The sequence below is a fragment of the Mytilus californianus genome, unplaced genomic scaffold (assembly GCF_021869535.1).
Source record: "Mytilus californianus isolate M0D057914Y unplaced genomic scaffold, xbMytCali1.0.p SCAF_3, whole genome shotgun sequence".
Classification (NCBI taxonomy): domain Eukaryota; kingdom Metazoa; phylum Mollusca; class Bivalvia; order Mytilida; family Mytilidae; genus Mytilus; species Mytilus californianus.
Genome location: NW_026262679.1, coordinates 125534116 through 125553757, shown reverse-complemented (window position 1 = coordinate 125553757; position 19642 = coordinate 125534116). Strand labels below are relative to the sequence as shown.

Sequence of the window (19642 nt, the reverse complement as noted above, 5' to 3'; positions counted from 1 at the left end):
GGAACAAAAAATAATCAAACTGCAAGTTTAAGATGACCGTAGCACTGTTTAAGGGTAATTCTTTTTCTAGTTGCTAAAAAATGTTACATCTGTGCATTAAGAACATAGATAAGGGTGTTGATTTTCATAGTGAATACTGGTACATGTGTGTGATTCATTCGTCATAGTGAATGCTTGTACCTGCTGGTGATTTATACGAGAAATCTTTATGTATAGCTTATACATATACCTATTGAATGAGAAGGTTGAAAATAAGATATTTTCTATCATCTAAAACTATCAGCAATCACCCTGTTTCACAGTGATTCACTCAAGATAACCAATTGAAATATGTAACTGAATCAGATTGTGTGTAGTATATAATTAGTTATTATACCAACCTTTTTACATTAGTACAATGGGAGTACATTCTAACCAAGCCTTCTGGATCATCAACTGAAACATTCAGCACTGATCTCCCGACTAAAGTTTTATATATATATGATAACCAATAATCCTACAAAATACAGAAAGTGTTTGTTTTATATTGTTTTAAATCTATTATAACTCCTTAAAGTTCCATGGCAATTGTTATATGTATATCTATTGGTGCTGATATATATCACTCATCTTAAGTAGCATTCAAAACAAAGATGAACTTAAGATATCTATATAATAAATTATGTACTGAAAATATCAGATCATAAAGTTTTCAAGAGGAACTTACCCAAATCTAGGTAATCGCTCAGTTTTAAACTAAATAATATCATAAATCAGGCCATTGGTTTTCTTTTTTGTATGTTTTACATTTTGTCAAACGGAATCATTCTATAGCCTACTTTATAGTATGGTTTTTGCTCATTGTTGAAGACCTTTAGTTGCTTAAATCCATATCCTTTGATCTAATCATCTCTGGTATCCAGTTCATTTACAATGATACCCCATCTCCAAATTTTCATATTGGCTTCTGAAGGTAGATTGAGGGAATTTGGTGAAGAATTGCTATGTATATATGTAAATTTTCTGATTTTTTTAATATCTTTAGCTTCTTAAAATGGATTACGGTCAAAGATCAAAAGTTTCATACCTATGTCACCTGTATTACTACGGTAGCAAGCACTTTTAAATAACATATCACATCATCAATAAGGACATACTGACTTCATAGATATTCTGTCTAAGGTTTCTATGGTAACAAGTACTTACAGGTAATGGATCACTAGTTTTGTCATCAATTATGGAATAATGACCACCATAAAAAGTTTGTCTGATTAAAACATCTAATCCACCCACTGCTGATATTCCTAGTTTATCTAACCACCTAATTGGAAAATATATGTGCATTGGATTAAAACATATAACAATTTATGATTTAAAATAGTTAACTATCATAACATCCATTAATGTAGTACAACAATCAAAATAAGCTGAGCTTGGATAAATAAAAACATATTCTAAAGTTTATAACAAACTCTATTCTAAAACATTGAGGATCATTGTAGTCAAAACACTGACTTCCAAGTTTTGAACAATTAACATTGAATTCATTTTCAGCAGCACCTGCATATAAACTACACATTTGACAATTAAATCAATACCCAATAGCATAATAATTAAATAAATGTAGAATGTGTCCATGGGACACAGATGATGCCCCTGCTTGCATATAACGTTACAAAGGGACATAACTAGAGAACTGTAAAAGTGACGCCACCCAAATTTGAACCTGATCTGTGTTTTATGGTAATATGCATTGTATATAAGTTTCATAACATTTGGTTGAGGCAAACTAAAGTTAGAGAACAGAAACCAATTTTGGGAAGTTCGTCCAGACGAACAGATGTATGGACAGATGGACATACGGACAAGGGTAAATTTAATGCCCTAGTCGCTAGATAAAAATCTCCTGAATATAGGGTTGTTTTGAAAAGAAAGTGCTTGACAATCCTTAGCACCTCCATAATAAGCAGACTATAGTTCCTCAACAATGTTAAGTATGAGCCAAATAACACTTGAATGAATTATCCAATTTTCTCAAATGGGTCAATATCCTTAATGTGCCTCAAAACGATGAACACAATTCCATTATGCAAACTAAAAATCTCTGTGCAATGACATTGTACATGGTGCTATTTTTAACAATTGACTGAGCTGAACTACTCAAGATGTTTTGAAGACCAGAAGACCATACAATAATGATGCAAAACTTATAGAGTTATTGAATGTGTGTAAATAATTGAATTTCTCTAATTTTTTCACATTTCCCAACCGATTCCGAAAAAAATGTTCTCCTGACTAGTGAAATAGCTGTTCTCTGCAAATGATTGGTGGAAATTTAATTATGACGTCAAATTTTCTTGGTTTCTTCTGAAAGGAGACTATGGCTGATGACGTCACATGTAAAGAACACAACTTTCTACAAATCTTTGAAAAGGAAGGATAAAAATTATTAGAAAAACAGATTCCACCATTATAACTCGTGTATTACGATATTTCTCCACTCTCAACAGTTAAATTTTAATTATTTAAAAAGCTCGGCAAGCCTTGCGCTTTAAATATTAAAATTTAACTGTCTCGAGTGGAGAAATATCGTAACACACTTGTTGCAGTGGTGGAATCTATATTTCCATAATCACACTTGTTCACTGAAAAATTAACCACATCTGTGAAAAAGTCTCAGTTTCTAAACAAGCCATCATCTAAGTTTACGATATGACAGAGGAATTGGTGAGAAGACTACTATCATAGTCTACCTGAAATTAAATGTGCATATTGACCTAAATGACTTGCAACATAAAACCAAAACAATGTAATTCCAGTTATCATATGAATTTATAATTATCAAGAAAATTTGTAATTATTGGTATTTATGTTTACCAATCCCACAAAGACCAATGGTCAAAGAGGTAAATACCTATACAAGCCATCATACAGCCTTCATGGTCATGAATGTAAATACCTATACAAGCCATCATACAGCCTTCATGGACAAGGATGTAAATACCTATACAAGCCATCATACAGCCTTCATGGTCATGGAGGTAAATACCTGTACAAGACATCATACAGCCTTCATGGTCAAGTGGGAAAATACCTATACAAGCCATCATACAGCCTTCATGGTCAAGGATGTAAATACCTATACAAGCCATCATACAGCCTTCATGGTCAAGGATGTAAATACCTATACAAGCCATCATACAGCCTTCATGGTCAAGGATGTACATACCTATACAAGTAGCCTTCATGGTCAAGAATGTGAATACCTATACAAGCCATCATACAGCCTCCATGGTCAAGGATGTACATACCTATACAAGTAGCCTTCATGGTCAAGAATGTGAATACCTATACAAGCCATCATGCATCCTTCATGGCCATGGTCAAGGATGTAAATACTTATACAAGCCATCATACAGCCTTCATGGTCAAGGATGTAAATACCTATACAAGCCATCATACAGCCTTCATGGACAAGGATGTAAATACCTATACAAGCCATCATACAGCCTTCATGGTCAAGGATGTAAATACCTATACAAGCCATCATACAGCCTTCATGGTCAAGGATGTACATACCTATACAAGTAGCCTTCATGGTCAAGAATGTGAATACCTATACAAGCCATCATACAGCCTTCATGGTCAAGGATGTACATACCTATACAAGTAGCCTTCATGGTCAAGAATGTGAATACCTATACAAGCCATCATGCATCCTTCATGGCCATGGTCAAGGATGTAAATACTTATACAAGCCATCATACAGCCTTCATGGTCAAGGATGTAAATATCTATACAAGCCATCATACAGCCTTCATGGTCAAGGATGTAAATACCTATACAAGCCATCATACAGCCTTCATGGTCAAGGATGTACATACCTATACAAGTAGCCTTCATGGTCAAGAATGTGAATACCTATACAAGCCATCATGCATCCTTCATGGCCATGGTCAAGGATGTAAATACTTATACAAGCCATCATACAGCCTTCATGGTCAAGGATGTAAATACCTATACAAGCCATCATACAGCCTTCATGGTCAAGGATTTACATACCTATACAAGTAGCCTTCATGGTCAAGAATGTGAATACCTATACAAGCCATCATACAGCCTTCATGGTCAAGGACGTAATCAAAGAGCTGAAAGCTCTGAGGAAAAATGACGCCACTGTCTCTAATATTGTGATATTTTTTATGCAAGTCTTGATTTTCACATACCGTAATAAGTTTAACATTGCAACATGTCTCGTAAGCATATAATTGATATTCGTATATGTGTCTGTTTTTTTCAGTACAAATGAATAGGTCAAGACTACCTGAATGATCTACAGTATCCAATTACTACTGGCTGTTTTTTTTGTATAAATAAATAGGTCAAGACTACCGGAATGATCTACAATATCCAATGACTACTGGCTGTTCTTTTGTACTAATAACTAGAGGCTCTCAAGAGCCTGTGTCGCTCACCTGACTCTACTTTGGTTTTAGAAATCATGTAAAGATAGATAAAAATCATAACAGATACCCAAATAATGATTGAGGCCAAATTTTGATTAATATTGGTCCCATTATTTAATAAAATATCCTGGTGGCCATCTTGAACAGTAAATCGGCAACAAAGTAGCAACACTTGGTCAGCACTTCATAAGGAACATTCATGCCATGTTTGGTTTCATTCCATTCAGTGGTACTCTAAAAGAAGACATTTGTATGTATTTCCCATAGGGTCCTATGTTAAACTAAGCCCCCCCCCCCCCCCTAGCGGCCATCTTGGATGATGGATCGACTGCAAAGTAACAACACTTGGTCAGCAACTCATAAGGAACATTCATGTCATGTTTGGTTCAAATCCATTCAGTGGTTCTCTAAAAGAAGACAATTGAATGTATTTCCCATAGGGTCCTATGTTAAACTAAGTCCCCCGCTGTCGGCCATCTTGGATGATGGATCGGCTGCAAAGTAACAACACTTGGTCAACATCTCATAAGGAACATTCATGCCATGTTTGGTTCCGTTCCATTTTTTGGTTCTCTAAAAGAAGACATTTTTATGTATTTTCCAAAGGGTCCTATGTTAAACTAAGTCCCCGGCTGGCGGCCATCTTGGATGATGGATCGGCTACAAAGTAACAGCACTTGGTCAGCATTTCATAAGGAAGATTCATGCCATGTTTGGTTTCATTCCATTCAGTGGTTCTCTAAAAGAAGACATTTGTATGTATTTCCCATAGGTCCTTTGTTAAACTAAGTCCCCTGCTGTAGGCCATCTTGGATGATGGACAGACTGCAAAGTAACAACACTTGGTCAGCACCTCATAAGGAACATTCATGCCATGTTTGGTTTCATTCCATTCAGTGGTTCTCTAAAAGAAGACATTTGTATGTATTTCCCATAGGGTCCTATGTTAAACTAAGTCCCCCGCTGGCTGCCATCTTGGATGATGGATCGGCTACAAAGTAACAACACTTGGTCAGCACCTCATGAGGAACATTCATGCCATGTTTGGTTTCATTCCATTCAGTGGTTCTTTAAAAGAAGACATTTGTATGTATTTCCCATAGGGTCCTATGTTAAACTAAGTCCCCCGCTGGCGGCCATCTTGGATGATGGACCGACTGCAAAGTAGCAACACTTGGTCAGCATCTCCTAAGGAACATTCATGCCATGTTTGGTTCCATTCCATTCAGTGGTTCTCTAAAAGAAGACATTTTTATGTATTTCCCATAGGGTCCTATGTTAAACTAAGTCCCCCGCTGGAGGCCATCTTGGATGATGGATCGGCTACAAAGTAACAACACTTGGTCAGCACCTCATAAGGAACATTCATGCCATGTTTGGTTTCATTCCATTCAGTGGTTCTCTAAAAGAAGACATTTGTATGTATTTCCCATAGGGTCCTATGTTAAACTAAGTTCCCTGATGGCGGCCATCTTGGATGATGGATCGGCTACAAAGTAACAACACATGGTCAGCACCTCATAAGGAACATTCATGCCATGTTTGGTTTTATTCCATTCAGTGGTTCTCTAAAAGAAGTCATTTGTATGCATTTCCCATAGGGTCCTATGTTAAACTAAGTCCCCCGCTGGCGGCCATCTTGGATGATGGATCGGCTACAAAGTAACAACACTTGGTCAGCACCTCATAAGGAACATTCATGCCATGTTTGGTTTTATTCCATTCAGTGGTTCTCTAAAAGAAGTCATTTGTATGCATTTCCCATAGGGTCCTATGTTAAACTAAGTCCCCCGCTGGCGGCCATCTTGGATGATGGATCGGCTACAAAGTAACAACACTTGGTCAGCACCTCATAAGGAACATTCATGCCATGTTTGGTTTCATTCCATTCAGTGGTTCTCTAGAAGAAGTTCAAAATGTAAAAAGTTAACAACGACGGACGACGCCGGACGACGCCGGACGACGACGGACGACGGACGACGGACGCCAAGTGATGAGAAAAGCTCACTTGGCCCTTCGGGCCAGGTGAGCTAAAAAGGTCAAGACTATTTGAATGATGATCTACAATATCCAATGACAACTGGCTGTTCTTTTGTACATATAAATAAAGACTACCTGAATGATCTAAAGTATTCTAAGTAATGTGATTTTTTTCTTGCAATTACATTTTTCTAAATCAAGAATATAGACTACTAGTATCCTTTTCAAACCAAATGATTATGAAGAGCCTGTTGTTAGCAAGCTCTTATACCCCACATACTCATTAAATAAGTTACTAGTGACCTAGTTATTTCTGTTACTTGAAGCAAATTATATTTCTGTATATTTAGACAATAGTATAATATTGTTTTACTAGTTTTATTTCACCTTGAAGATTAGACAAATAGGGATACTCCTTCGATTTTTTATTTCATGTCAGTCAGGTCGCTTTATATGAAACTTGAAACCACTACTCTGCCATATTGTTATTTTATAATAACTCTGCCCTTGACCATGTTGACCCATGTAATTGATATTCATTCTTTAACCATATATCATAGTCAGTTAGTTTTTGATTTTGCACTCCCACATCACCTTTCATGTCTTTCAGGTCAAATGTCTGTCTCCATTTAAGTTAATGGCATTGAACAATCATGGTACTAAACACAATTTCAATAGTGATAATGCTGTTCTCGTGGGTCACCATATATTCAACTTGGGTAGCATTCCAGTTATTGAAATTTGTGTCAGATTAGAACAATGATCTAGATCTTTAGGAATGGATCTTATAATTTAATATGGAGCCATAGTATGGGACCCCTACACGGTAACAAAAAAAAAAACAAGCTTGAAAGGATACAATGTCAAGCGGCAAAATCTATCACCAGAGATTACAAGTCAAAAGAGGATGGACGGGATACATCTCTAAAATGCTTGCTGAACTGGAACTACAGCAAGATCTCCAGACAAGACGAACAAAGCGTTGAAGCCAGAAGTTAATTTTTATGTAAAAAGTAGTTGAGGTGCTGATTCCTGCTATTGAACCATACTGTCATTCTATAATATCATTGAGTAAGTATTTCTATATTGGCCTTGTTATTGGTCCATGTCTTGGGTGTATTGGTCTGAGGCGAAGCGGAAGGCCAATACTGCTGGCCGAGGACCAATAATAAGGCCAATACAGAAATACACGTAATAGTATCTTTATTAATTAACTACAGTGTTACAATATTTTTTTTATTTCATTTCACAAGAGATAAACATTTTTACCTTGAAGTGGAACTATCCAAATCTCAGTTTCCTTTTATAAGATGCAATATCTAATGATTCGGTGCCGTTTGAAGTATCTTCAGCCTTTTCTCATCTGATGAATTTTTCTACCCTTTCCAGTCACTATAAAGTGTTACAACTTTAATTTAGACACAACACATAAATAGTAATTGGAAAGGTACTGCCATTGCATGTGTAATGCAAATATATTTTTAAAAAAAATAATGTAAGAGTTGAAATTGATACAACTATCCATAAGCCAATTGATCAAAGAACGAAGATTTGCACAATTACAGAATGCATATGCCTGGTTCGGGTTTAAAAATAAACGACCGTTCAAATACAAAACATGAGAAGCGACAGTAAACAGTAAAAATCGATTTGTACCATCCACATGATGAAATCATGAGGTCGTCAAGAAATGAACTTTGTGATAATTTACTCGTTCCCCAAACCTGAAATAATCCCATCGTCTACTTTCAAAATGCTTTTTAAATGAATGGGACCGTCTTTAACCTAAAATATATGCCATACTGAACGTTTCAGCTTGTTTATGGTGAGTAAACCTGCGTCTTACAAACAACTGTTTACTTTCAGTTTGAGTTTATCGTGACTTACGATCTAAAAACTAGAGACGTTCCGAAATCCTGTTTTGTAAACAAAGATTCATACGCACCGCGTGGGTATAACCGTATTACTAATTTCCGATTTGTAAAATCTTCGTAAATCTGGATAAAGACCAGTTTCTATCCAATAGATATCAAAATGATTCCGATTTTCACTTTTTTTAATGATTGTAAAGTTGAAATGACATGAAAGGCTGACATTATTTAGGAGAACTATTTTGTCTAGCGATTGCTGATCATTGGAGGGTAAAAAGTCCAACACCATAACAAAACGGATCTATTTATCATGTATACATACCGATTGTTTACAATTGTAAGACATGTGCATAAAAGTGAAAGCTCGAATAAATATGAAAAATATAACAAAGGGATAGCTCCAAATAGCATTTTATAACAAAAAACATATGGACAGGTCAAGATATCTTTTTGGTAAATAAAATAAAGTATGTAAACTGGTTCCAGTCCGACTACAACACTTTGTTCGAGTGTAGCGTAATACAAGCAGATTCCAGTTAGTATGTAAAATAGTAAATATGAAACTGAGTGCGTGTAAGGATGTAAGGATGTAAATACCTAAACAAGCCATCATACAGCCTTCATGGTCAAGAATGTAAATACCTATACAAGCCATCATACAGCCTTCATAGACAAGAATGTAATTACCTATACAAGACATCATACAGCCTTCATAGACAAGAATGTAATTACCTATACAAGCCATCATACAGCCTTCATGGTCAAGGATGTAAATACCTATACAAGCCATCATACAGCCTTCATGGACAAGGATGTAAATACCTTTACATGTCATCATACAGCCTTTATGGTCAAGGATGTAAATACCTATACAAGCCATCATTCAGCCTTCATCCAGGTTTCTTCATGTAAAACTGTACATGTCTTGTTCTAAATCTCACCAACATGAAGCAATTGGGCACCATTACTTACATAAAACCTGCCACATAGGTATCAGACAGTCCTGGAGCACCTCCTCCGTAAGCTGATCCTGTTTCACCGAGCCATGTTTTCCCAAATGGAGGATGTTTTGCTATTTCATTGCCTTTATTTATCTCAGGCATTAAACTATTCAAGATGTCAATATCCATGAACTGGTCAATTGTAGCTTCTCTTCCATTTATATAATAGCTGTTTAAAAAAAAAAAAAAATACAGCACGCATAAAGAACAACCCATTGTAGTTGGGATAAATTTGGGATAAATTCAATATCTTGTTTTTTTAAATGTCTAAAATACTGACAGCCTTGGATTGAACCAACAAGATTCAAAACATAGATATTAACTGTATCATAAATTAAAAGATCAAAAGAAATTTTTCCTTCATAACACAATGGTAAATGATATGTTTAGTATATATATAGATCGGAAAGAAAGTGTATTTGCTTTTTTTTTTTGTGAGTGTGGTATTTATTGCTATTCATTTGTTTTGATTTGGTTTTATTTTTTAAAGTTAAAGTTGTTTGTTTTCAAAATCATTTTCATTACATTTTCACAAGATAAGTAAAATAAAACTTACTGATGAAATGTTGGATTTGTAACAATATCTGGTCCTCCCGTTTGTAAAAATCTGAAAAAGCAATATTTTAAAATCATTTCTATGAATTAAACAAAATGTAATAGTAATTTTAAATGTACATGTCTAATAAGCAGAGTTCATATTAATTTCATATTCACCATGTTCACATGTTCTCATTCTGATATCCATGTAATATTTGCCACTGGATGTTGTACACAATTCAACCATCATTTACTGTCAATATGAGGGTTTCATAATTTTATTGAACAGATAATCAATCTCATTATTGTGATTTTCACTCTGTTGCTTATGAATTTCAAAACAGCTTTGAGGAAGGAATTATTTTATCTTCAAACACATTGTTCTTTATCATTACATCAATAACATACTCTGTGAAATATTTCTCAGCTGATGTCTTTGATAGCTGGGTGGTACTAGGGCCTATTATGACACTTTTTCTCCACTGTGGGTACTGGTTTAACAGACTGTGAAGTTTGCTGTAGTCCTTAGCTCTCTGTGAACCAGATATGGAATATCCTACATGGTGTTTGTATGAGTTAGGCTCTACAAAGATATCAAGAAACAGTATACATATTTTGGACACATATGCTGGATGTTTAATTGCTTGATTTTAATTCATTTCTAATTTATGTAATTCCTTGTAGATCCATTTTCTAAATTAAGGTCAATTCCATTTATAGTGAGGTGTTTTATAATTTCCCTCTGCTAAATAATAGTTGATCATCTTGTGAAGTAAAACTTATGTTTACATCAGTTCCAAAATATCTCACCATTGCCAAGTTCCCATCCAGTTATTTTGTAACCTTTCTGTGAAGTATAGTCCATCAGTAGTTTGGCATTATCTGGTAGCCATTGTCCATTCTCTCTCAGTAATGAGTTTAGGTCAAAGATCAGACTCCAACCAACCTTTGTCACAAAATGATTCAGCTCATCCCATTGATTTGCTGAAAAAAATAAAGTGAAAATAAAATACAAGGACATGTTTTAAAGATGTAAGCAATTATATTAGGCTTGCAGTAAAAAAAAACAGATAATTATGCTTATGTAGACCAGTGACAAAATTTGTCAAAAAGCTATGCTACAAAAAATGAATATATATATATTCAAAACAATATCACAAATCAAAATCCTAAAATTTTAGAGGCTAGATGTAAACTGGTTTATTAGTTTTCAGGACTCCTAAAGACAATTCTCTTCCTATAAAAAGTTTCATTGTTCTTTATATAAAATTCTTTCCTTTTTAAAGTTATTAAGTACATGTATGGCCTAATAAGAAAATTTTAAATAAATACATATTTCCTAAATACGAAAAAAATAATATAAATAAAATCATCACAGATCTTCAAAAGAAAAAAGTTAACATTCTTCATTACTTACAAAACATCGTAAAATTAACAAATTTATTATCATAATAATCTGACATATACAGGCCACTTTGGTTGTAGAATCTGACATTGTGTGTGTCTGGTGAAAACTTCATAAAATCAGCCTCTGACCCTCCTACACGGAGATAACATGGAGACAAGGCTCTGGCTAAAGACTCTACCTTTGGTGAGCTACAAAAATTACATGTCACTGGTATTAAGCTCAGAAGAAAAAAAAATCTGATAAAACTTTTTCTGCGAAGGTCAGAATACTGTGGATTCATTTATTTTCATGTGTACCAATTAACATGTGTACCAATTTTCATGTGTATCAATTTTCATGGATCCGGGGAAGGACTATACAAGACTATATATTTTTGTACTATACCTATGTTGCTTTGGTTTATCTGTAGATCTGTATTTTTATAGTAAAACGGTCCATTGCAGCATTATATATTTTGTATCCAGTTTAACAGATCAGGCCAGAGAACTTTTGTATTGGCTGACATACTCTGAGTCCCTGGCACAAATATTTGACTACTTTCTTCAGTTGTTGTCATAAATAAATACCATAATCGATCATTTTTATGTAAAAAGACTTTGAACCTATATGCAAAGCAGCCTTGATGACTTATCTACATTCATCTTGTACATTTGTTGTAGGATTCAAACAGGTTTAAATATCTAACATGTAACAAAATTGGCACATAACTCACAATTATGTTTCTTTGCAGGATTTATACAGGTTCACACATCTAAAATCTATCAAGGTTGGAAACACTTTTCATCTAGAATATTTTCCTTGTTGAATTTATATATATATAAGTTTTATAACAGTTTGTAATACTTAGGAGCTTTATATTTGTCTGAAATAAAGTGAATGACTTACAAGCATGTTTTAATTAATTTTTCCAAAAGTCCAATCATATGTCTACTTGTTTGTTAATGTCCCTGATGATGCATACCCGAAATTCAAGTTTTCCCAGTTATGTCGGATGATACCAGTATCTATGGCAATACTCAGGTATTTATCTGAAACGATCTGAACAGCTCTGTCTGTGGCTATCTTCAGGTTGATGGCTTCAATTAATATTACAGCATTCAAAAAGGACAAAAGAATGAACTGTTTCCATCCAAATTCCATTCTTTTTTCCTGTTTTACGATCTTTAATTACTTATCCTGTAACGAAAAATATATGCAACTTGAATGAATTGCAGCGTTTCCTTCTGACCAAAATAGAAGAGCAATACCTTGATTTCCCTCAATAATAAGAATATATGTTGACATTATTGAAAGAAATTACATACAAAACTAGAATGATAATATCAGGCCTGAGACAGAGTTATGACACCACTAGAGACTAAATATGAAACATTCAGCTGCAGGTTGGGTCTCAGAACTGGAGATATTTTGAAACATTTTTAATCAATTTTTAGTTTAACTTTGTATGTGCATAATTATGTAAAGGTTTATTTCTTCCGACGATATTTTTTCCGGTGGAGAATTTGTCACAGTAAATTTTTTCCAGACATGGCATTTCACGGGTAGATTTTTTTCCAGAGGAGTGAAATTCTATCCACCTTATACCGATAGTATTTAATAGTAAATCTTTTCCATTCCATATTTTACAGAAGCTTGTGAAATACAATCCCATTGTCTACTATGTAAGGTACTTGCAATCTATATATACCTGACCATAATGATAAATGTGTCACCAAGGTAGAACATAGTTACATAATTTATCAATCAAAGGGAGGTAATTATGAGAAATTTTCATTTTATAGATGTTATATTTCAAAATCAATTTCATAGTGAAATTTTTCCTTTAATCTTAATATTTTATATTACTTAATAAGAAAAAGTGACAATTAATAAGACAGAAATTATTTCACAGGTAAATACTATCCAGCTGTTGACATTGTTTTTGTTCCTATATATTGTTGTGTTATGATTCATCTTCTTTTGTCACATTATCACCAACTACATAACAAATTAAACTGCACTTTTAATAAATGTACACATTAATAAAATTTAAAGTTTATTTGTACTGAAATCTGAAAATAACTCACTTTTACCAGTATTTCACTTGCCTTATTTTCTTATTGATCTTGATATTATTTCACAATTAAGATATGTGAAATTACTTCTGGTTTTGTTTCATATGTTTCATGATAATTGTCTTTTAAACATGTTAAAAGAATTATATTTACTTAAAAATTAATTCAGGATATTGTTTTTAATTATAATCCGTGAAATTATTTCCCATTATAATACATTTATTTGTTTTTTATTCACTAATTTAATTAGCTTATATTCAAATACACTATTATTCATGATTAGTCCATAGTATTTGCAAAGATTTAGTTTTTTTTATAAACAATTTAATATTTTCACTTCCAGGATAAAATGTCATGGTAATGGAAAATATCTCAGAATGAAATATTTTCCTGCGAAAAAAATCTTACGACATCATCTGTAACATTTTTTCCGTCGGATGATATTTCATCCTTAGAATTTTGCTTTACACATAGAGTGGGGCGCTAATTTTCGCCATAATTTTCCATGTTTTCTGCAGTTTATGTTCAGACCTTTAAGTTTTTGAAGTATACTGATATTTCTATATGAAGATAATGTAACAAAAAATTTGTTCTGGCATGACATTTGTTCTGCCGGAACAAATTTCATCATTGTTCATAGGAAATATGTTCCAACGGAATTTATATCACAGAAAATATGTTCCAGCACTGTAAAATTTGTTCCAGAACTAATTTTTTGGCCAAATGTGAAATAAGTTCCGGAACAAAAATCAGAGCTCCATGAATTTTGTTTCAATTAATATTAAAAAGTTTTAAATGAGTTCCTGTGACATTAGTTTTAAACGATCATGTAAATATTTCATAGAAACTAATGAAAAAGTTCTGCTCAATCATTATTGCACACAGAAACATTTTCTTGTTACAATTAAATTATAATGCAAGCTGAATGCTGTACTGAGTGTACTTGCATGGGATACATTTGCAATTGAAGGCATTTACTGTAACTATAGGATGAAGATAAGAAATAAAAGCGATGGTAATGTATCATAATTTGTATTTTTATGCTTTATGCGGTATTCCTCCTTGGTTCCTGTTAACTGTCTGATGGCCCCGTGTTCTAGTCATACATGTACTTAGGACATGGCACAGTTTCAAAAGAGTGTGTCTTTTTTTTCCTGCATGTCTTTTGATATTTATAAATGATCAAGTCACTTTGTCCTTTTCAAATTAGTACATATGTTCCTCTTAAACTATATTTTTTTTTCTGAATGATTTTTCTTATTCTAATCTTTTCTGGTTCGGTGCCTCGGTGGCCGAGTGGTCTAAGTAGTTACTACTGTAATCACTAGCCAGTCAACATAGAGGTTGTGAGTTCGAACCCCCGCTCGTGCGAGTGCACTCGACTCCAATCTTAATTGACTAGGATTGTCAGTTTTCCTATCGAAGGTCTGTGGTTTTCTCCGGGCACTCCGGCTTCCTCCACCAATAAAAACTGGCCGCCACGTTGCTTAAAAGTGGCGTTAAAACACCAAACTAGAGGCTCTCAAGAGCCTGTGTCGCTCACCTGATTCTACTTTGGTTTTGGAAATCATGTAAAAATAGATTAAAATCATAACAGATACCCTAATAATGAGTGAGGCCAAATTTGGTTTAATATTGGGCCTGTAATTTAATAAAAAAATCCTGGTGGCCATCTTGAACAGTAAATCGGCAACAAAGTAGCAACACTTCATCAGCACCTCATAAGAAACATTTATGCCATGTTTTGGTTTCATTCCATTCAGTGCACCTCTAGAAGAAGCATTTGTATGTATTTCTCATAGGGTCTTATGTTAAAGGAAGTCCCCCCATTGGCGGCCATCATGGATGAATGATCAGCTTCAAAGTAACAAAACTTAGTCAGCACCTCATAAGGAACACTCATGCCATGTTTGGTTTCAATCCATTCAGTATGTGGTTCTCTAAAAGAAGACATTTGTATGTATTTCCCATAGGGTCCTATGTTAAACTAAGTCCCCCGCTGGCGGCCATCTTGGATAATGGATCAGCTTCAAAGTAACAACACTTGGTCAGCACCTCATAAGGAACATTCATGCCATGTTTGGTTTCATTCCATTCAGTGGTTCTCTAAAAGAAGACATTTGTATGTATTTCCCATAGGGTCCTATGTTAAACTAAGTCCCCCCGCTAGCGGCCATCTTGGATGATGAATCCGCTACAAAGTAACAACACTTGGTCAGTACCTCATAAGGAACATTCATGCCATGTTTGGTTTCATTCCATTCAGTGGTTCTCTAGAAGAAGTTCAAAATGTAAAAAGTTAACGACGACGACGGACGACGAACGCCAAGTGATGAAAAAAGCTCACTTGGCCCTTCGGGCCAGGTGAGCTAAAAATCAAAATCAAATCTTTTCTGGTTCAGAAGTGTCATTTAGATATTTTTTACAGAGTATATATTTAAACATTTGCTATACTCCATAGGATCCAAACTGGATGATTTACACTTTTTATCTATTATATTATTATTAATATAATACTTATTTTTATAATGCACTTGAATGATAACTTTAAACTCACTGATGACAAATGCTCAGTATATAAGATAACTTGTTTAACCAGTCGAACATATTTCACAGACAAGGAACTTATTTCACCAGGTGAGGAACAAATCTCACAAACTCAGAACTTATTTCACCAGGTACATGAGGTAAGGAACAAATCTCATAAAACCCAGAACTTATTTCACTAGGTAAGGAACAAATTTCACCAACCCGGTACTTATTTAACCAGGTAAAGTGTGGAACTTATTTTATAGAGATGGAACAAATTATATAGAAATTACCTGTGAAAAAAGTTCTCCCAGAACATATTTCCTGTGATATAAATTCCACTGGAACTTTTTTCACAGGAACAAATTTTGGATCACATTAACATCAAAAGCAAAATATTCTTAGCTTGAAAACGTGTTTCTCTGAAAAAATTCATCTGAAAAGTTAGATTAAAGGCTATTAGAAATTTCCTGATGTTTTGTCATAGGGGGACACATATTCGCCGTTTTTACACATCTATTTAAAACCAAATAACTGCAGCTTTAAACAATATTTATCAAATCAATTTCATTATAGATGAATAGCAGACATTTTAAAGGTGTAAAGAACTGAAATTTAGGGCAATCAGTCAAAGAATTACTTCTTTGAAATCTTTTTTTCATTCAGGAAATTGGCCGAAAATCGTTGTCCGTTTTTCAGTCCTTTGCGGTACTTAAGTGCTGAAATTTTTTCTAAGTTTAAAAAATAATCATATTTGTTATAAAAATATAATTTACCAGCATATTTCTTACATTTCAGCAATCCTTTGAAGTTTTTACACCTCAAAATCATAAAACGGCGAAATTGTGTCCCCGTCGAATATGTGCGCCCCACTCTACTCCCCTTTTCTTAAATGATATTTTAGTTTTCACCTTGTAGAACCTGCGTGTGATAATTAATTGTTAAAAGGGAGAAGGATAGAACTTTTCGGGACGTCAGGATTGGGCCTTTATTCAGGAAAGAATACTTCATTTTTTTCAGGAATTCATGATGACACCCCCCACGGCCCTACTTGAATTAACAGATTATGCAAGTAACTATCAATCATTCATACTTATAATCAGCAAGGTGTTAGCCTTAACTTTCTTGTTAACTGAGATTACTATCACTATATTCTAGCTGTGTTACAGTTATCTCAGTTGTTAACCATGATAATAACCATGATAATTTTTCTATAAACAGGATAAATAAAGATTTAGATTTGCTTATAAAGATGGTGGTTTTAACATGACCCAATTACAATCAAGATAACGTGACAGTCACTTCTGGTTATTTTTCAAATTTGTCGAGATTCTACATTCTGTATCCATGGACTTGATGAACAAATGGAAGTTTTTAACGACCTTGACTGGCTATACAGCCCTTGCGGACTTGATGAGGAGGTGATGTTCAGTCTTTATATTTGACGATCATTACCTTTCAATACAGGGTCCATATTAGGCTAGGGGAATGAAACGAAGTGTAAAGGTTATCTAAGATAAATTTATATCAAATCAAATCAAATCAAATATTTTATTGTCGTATAAACTTTACAGTTTGGGACCAACATGTATTAACACAATAAACATATATACATACATATCAAACATACACAATAAAAACAGCATCAAAATTTATAAAAACAAACAAGCTGTTATTAAGAGTCCCCTGCCCTCAGTTCTAATGACTTTTTCAAGAAGGATCCTAACTTATTTGTTTGTAAAGGCGTTGATAGATTTAGTAAATAATGATTTTTTTCTTCTTCATTTAAATTATTAAAGTTACTATTTCATTACATATGTGTTCAAAAAAGGTATTTCTTAGTGTTTTATTATAATCACAATAGAGTGAAAAATGTTTCTCATCCTCTAGTATTTTACATTTATGACAAAGTCGTTCCTCTCTTGGGATTTTAAAATATCTCCCCTTTTCAATTAAGAGGGAGTGATCACTTAGTCTAAATTTAGTGATCAATCTCCTTATCTGAAAATTAGATATATTTAGATAAGATTCTAGTTTGCAATCTTTTTTAAGTTTTTTTATATAGATAAAATTTATTTTTATCATCAATGTTTTCAAATTTAGTTTCAATTAAATCTTCATATCTATTTTTCATTTTTAACTTTATATCGTTTTTTATTTTATTTACATCTTTTATGTCCTTACAAGTAGAAAGAATATTAAGGTCAATATTTGTCTCTTCAACAATATATTTTGCATATGTATACTATGAATAAGTTCCAGTCAAATCTAGAGACTGTGCTAGAGAAAAAGCTTCCGTTATCAATGGATTAATATTGTTATTATATAGTCTAGCTAAATATAAAAGGGTTTGTGTTTTAATAAAACATTCTATAGGCAATCTTCCCAATTCAACTCTTGCTCCTAAATTGGATGCATTTTTTCTTATTCCTAGAGTAGATTTACAAAATTTAAGATGCATATTTTCAATAGGGGTTTTGTCTATGAAAAGAAATATATGTATCCAAATATGTTACTTCTGAATTATAGGTCATAATTGGTTTTACTAAAGAATCAAAAAGATTATTTGCTACTTTTATAGGTAGATTTTTCAATGATTTAGTATAGGATTTTATTGCAAAAAATACTTTTTTGCCTTTTTTGTCAGCTCTAAAGTACTTTGTGATAAATTTCCATTACATTTTATCAACATTCCCAAAAATGAATATTCTGATACGCTCTCTATGACTTCATTATCATAGTAAATATGTGATGTTTCACCATTTTGTTTGGACTGACTGAAAATCATGGATTTTGTTTTATTTGTATTTAAAGAGAGTTGCCATTTGTTGCAATATAATTTAACATTATTTAAACTGTTTTGAAGACCTTCTTTCGATTCTGATAGGATCAAAAGATCATCCGCAAAAAGGAGGTATCCCACCTTACTATTTACAAGCTTAAGCGGACTTGAATCATTTCCTTCAAAATTTTTTACAATATCATTTATGAAGACATTAAATAAAGGGTGTCTCCTTGTTTAACCCCTCTAGCAATATTAAAAAAATTCTGAGACATAATCTTTGTATTTCAAAGAGGTTTTAGTATTTAAGTATTGTTGTTTTATAACTCTGTAAAAAAACCTGCCAACTCCCATTTTGCATAATTTATAAAGTAAAGCAGTTCTCCATACTGAATCAAAAGCCTTTTCAGATCTATAAAGCAGGCATAAATCTTTTTTTTTTTCTCTTTATGTAAATATTTATTAATCAAGGACTTCAATAAAAAGATGCTATCAGCTGTTCTGTGATTTTCTCTGAAACCAAACTGACAATCACTTAATTGTTTGTCAACAATCTTGATAACCTATTATTCAATATGGCATTAAAATTTTTTGGTAGATTACTTATAAGAGAAAAATAAGTTACAGCAAGGATCTTTGGTTACAGTGATCTATAGTCGGCATAATGATATGGATCAAAGGCTAGCTTTTTACGGAGTCCCTCACCAAAGGTTACTGTATGAATTACGATACTACGGCATAGACAATAATACTTTCAGAATTCTTAAAACAATTTTCTTCCTACCAAAACGTTTCATTGTTTTTTTTATATATAAAATGCGTTCCCTTTGCACTGGGACAAAAAGTCATTTTTATATGTAGTAGGTAATGTTTTTTTTTTAAGAAACGACATCCGATTGATTCCGCTTGAAATGTACAACCTGGGAACAGTATATCTAACTGTCAATATATATGTTCCTGGTACAACTAATAAAAAATAACACAAAGAAACTAAATTACTTTATTCTAATGAATCTTCAACATTAGAAAAACAAA

The 19642-nt window shown here is 33.3% G+C and overlaps 1 protein-coding gene and 1 long non-coding RNA gene across 33 annotated transcripts in view; both read right to left on the bottom strand.

Annotated features, from left to right (window-relative positions):
- LOC127736098 (heparanase-like) overlaps positions 1–17304 on the bottom strand; it is a 61057-nt gene extending 43753 nt beyond the window's left edge. For 7 of the 31 annotated variants that reach the window (XR_007998801.1, XR_007998800.1, XM_052246649.1 and 4 more), the window contains exons 1-9: positions 17105–17273; positions 12204–12418; positions 11252–11430; positions 10645–10818; positions 10243–10417; positions 9854–9904; positions 9269–9466; positions 1186–1300; positions 381–496 (exon numbers count right to left, since the gene is read on the bottom strand). Coding sequence is in view for 28 of the 31 variants with exons in the window: in XM_052246649.1 (XP_052102609.1) it covers positions 381–496; positions 1186–1300; positions 9269–9466; positions 9854–9904; positions 10243–10417; positions 10645–10818; positions 11252–11430; positions 12204–12382 (1187 nt within the window). In the remaining 3 variants the exon portion in view is untranslated. The other 24 variants (XR_007998802.1, XM_052246641.1, XM_052246627.1 and 21 more) reach the window with 12 other exon arrangements.
- Positions 4352–6384, bottom strand: LOC127736110 (uncharacterized). 2 transcript variants are annotated; one of them, XR_007998805.1, is made up of 2 exons: positions 5797–6384; positions 4352–5630 (listed from the first exon to the last, which is right to left on the bottom strand). It is a non-coding gene; the product is annotated as an uncharacterized LOC127736110 (long non-coding RNA). The 2 variants fall into 2 exon arrangements; XR_007998806.1 differs by having other exon boundaries at positions 5963–6384.
- Positions 17305–19642: the final 2338 nt, after the last annotated feature.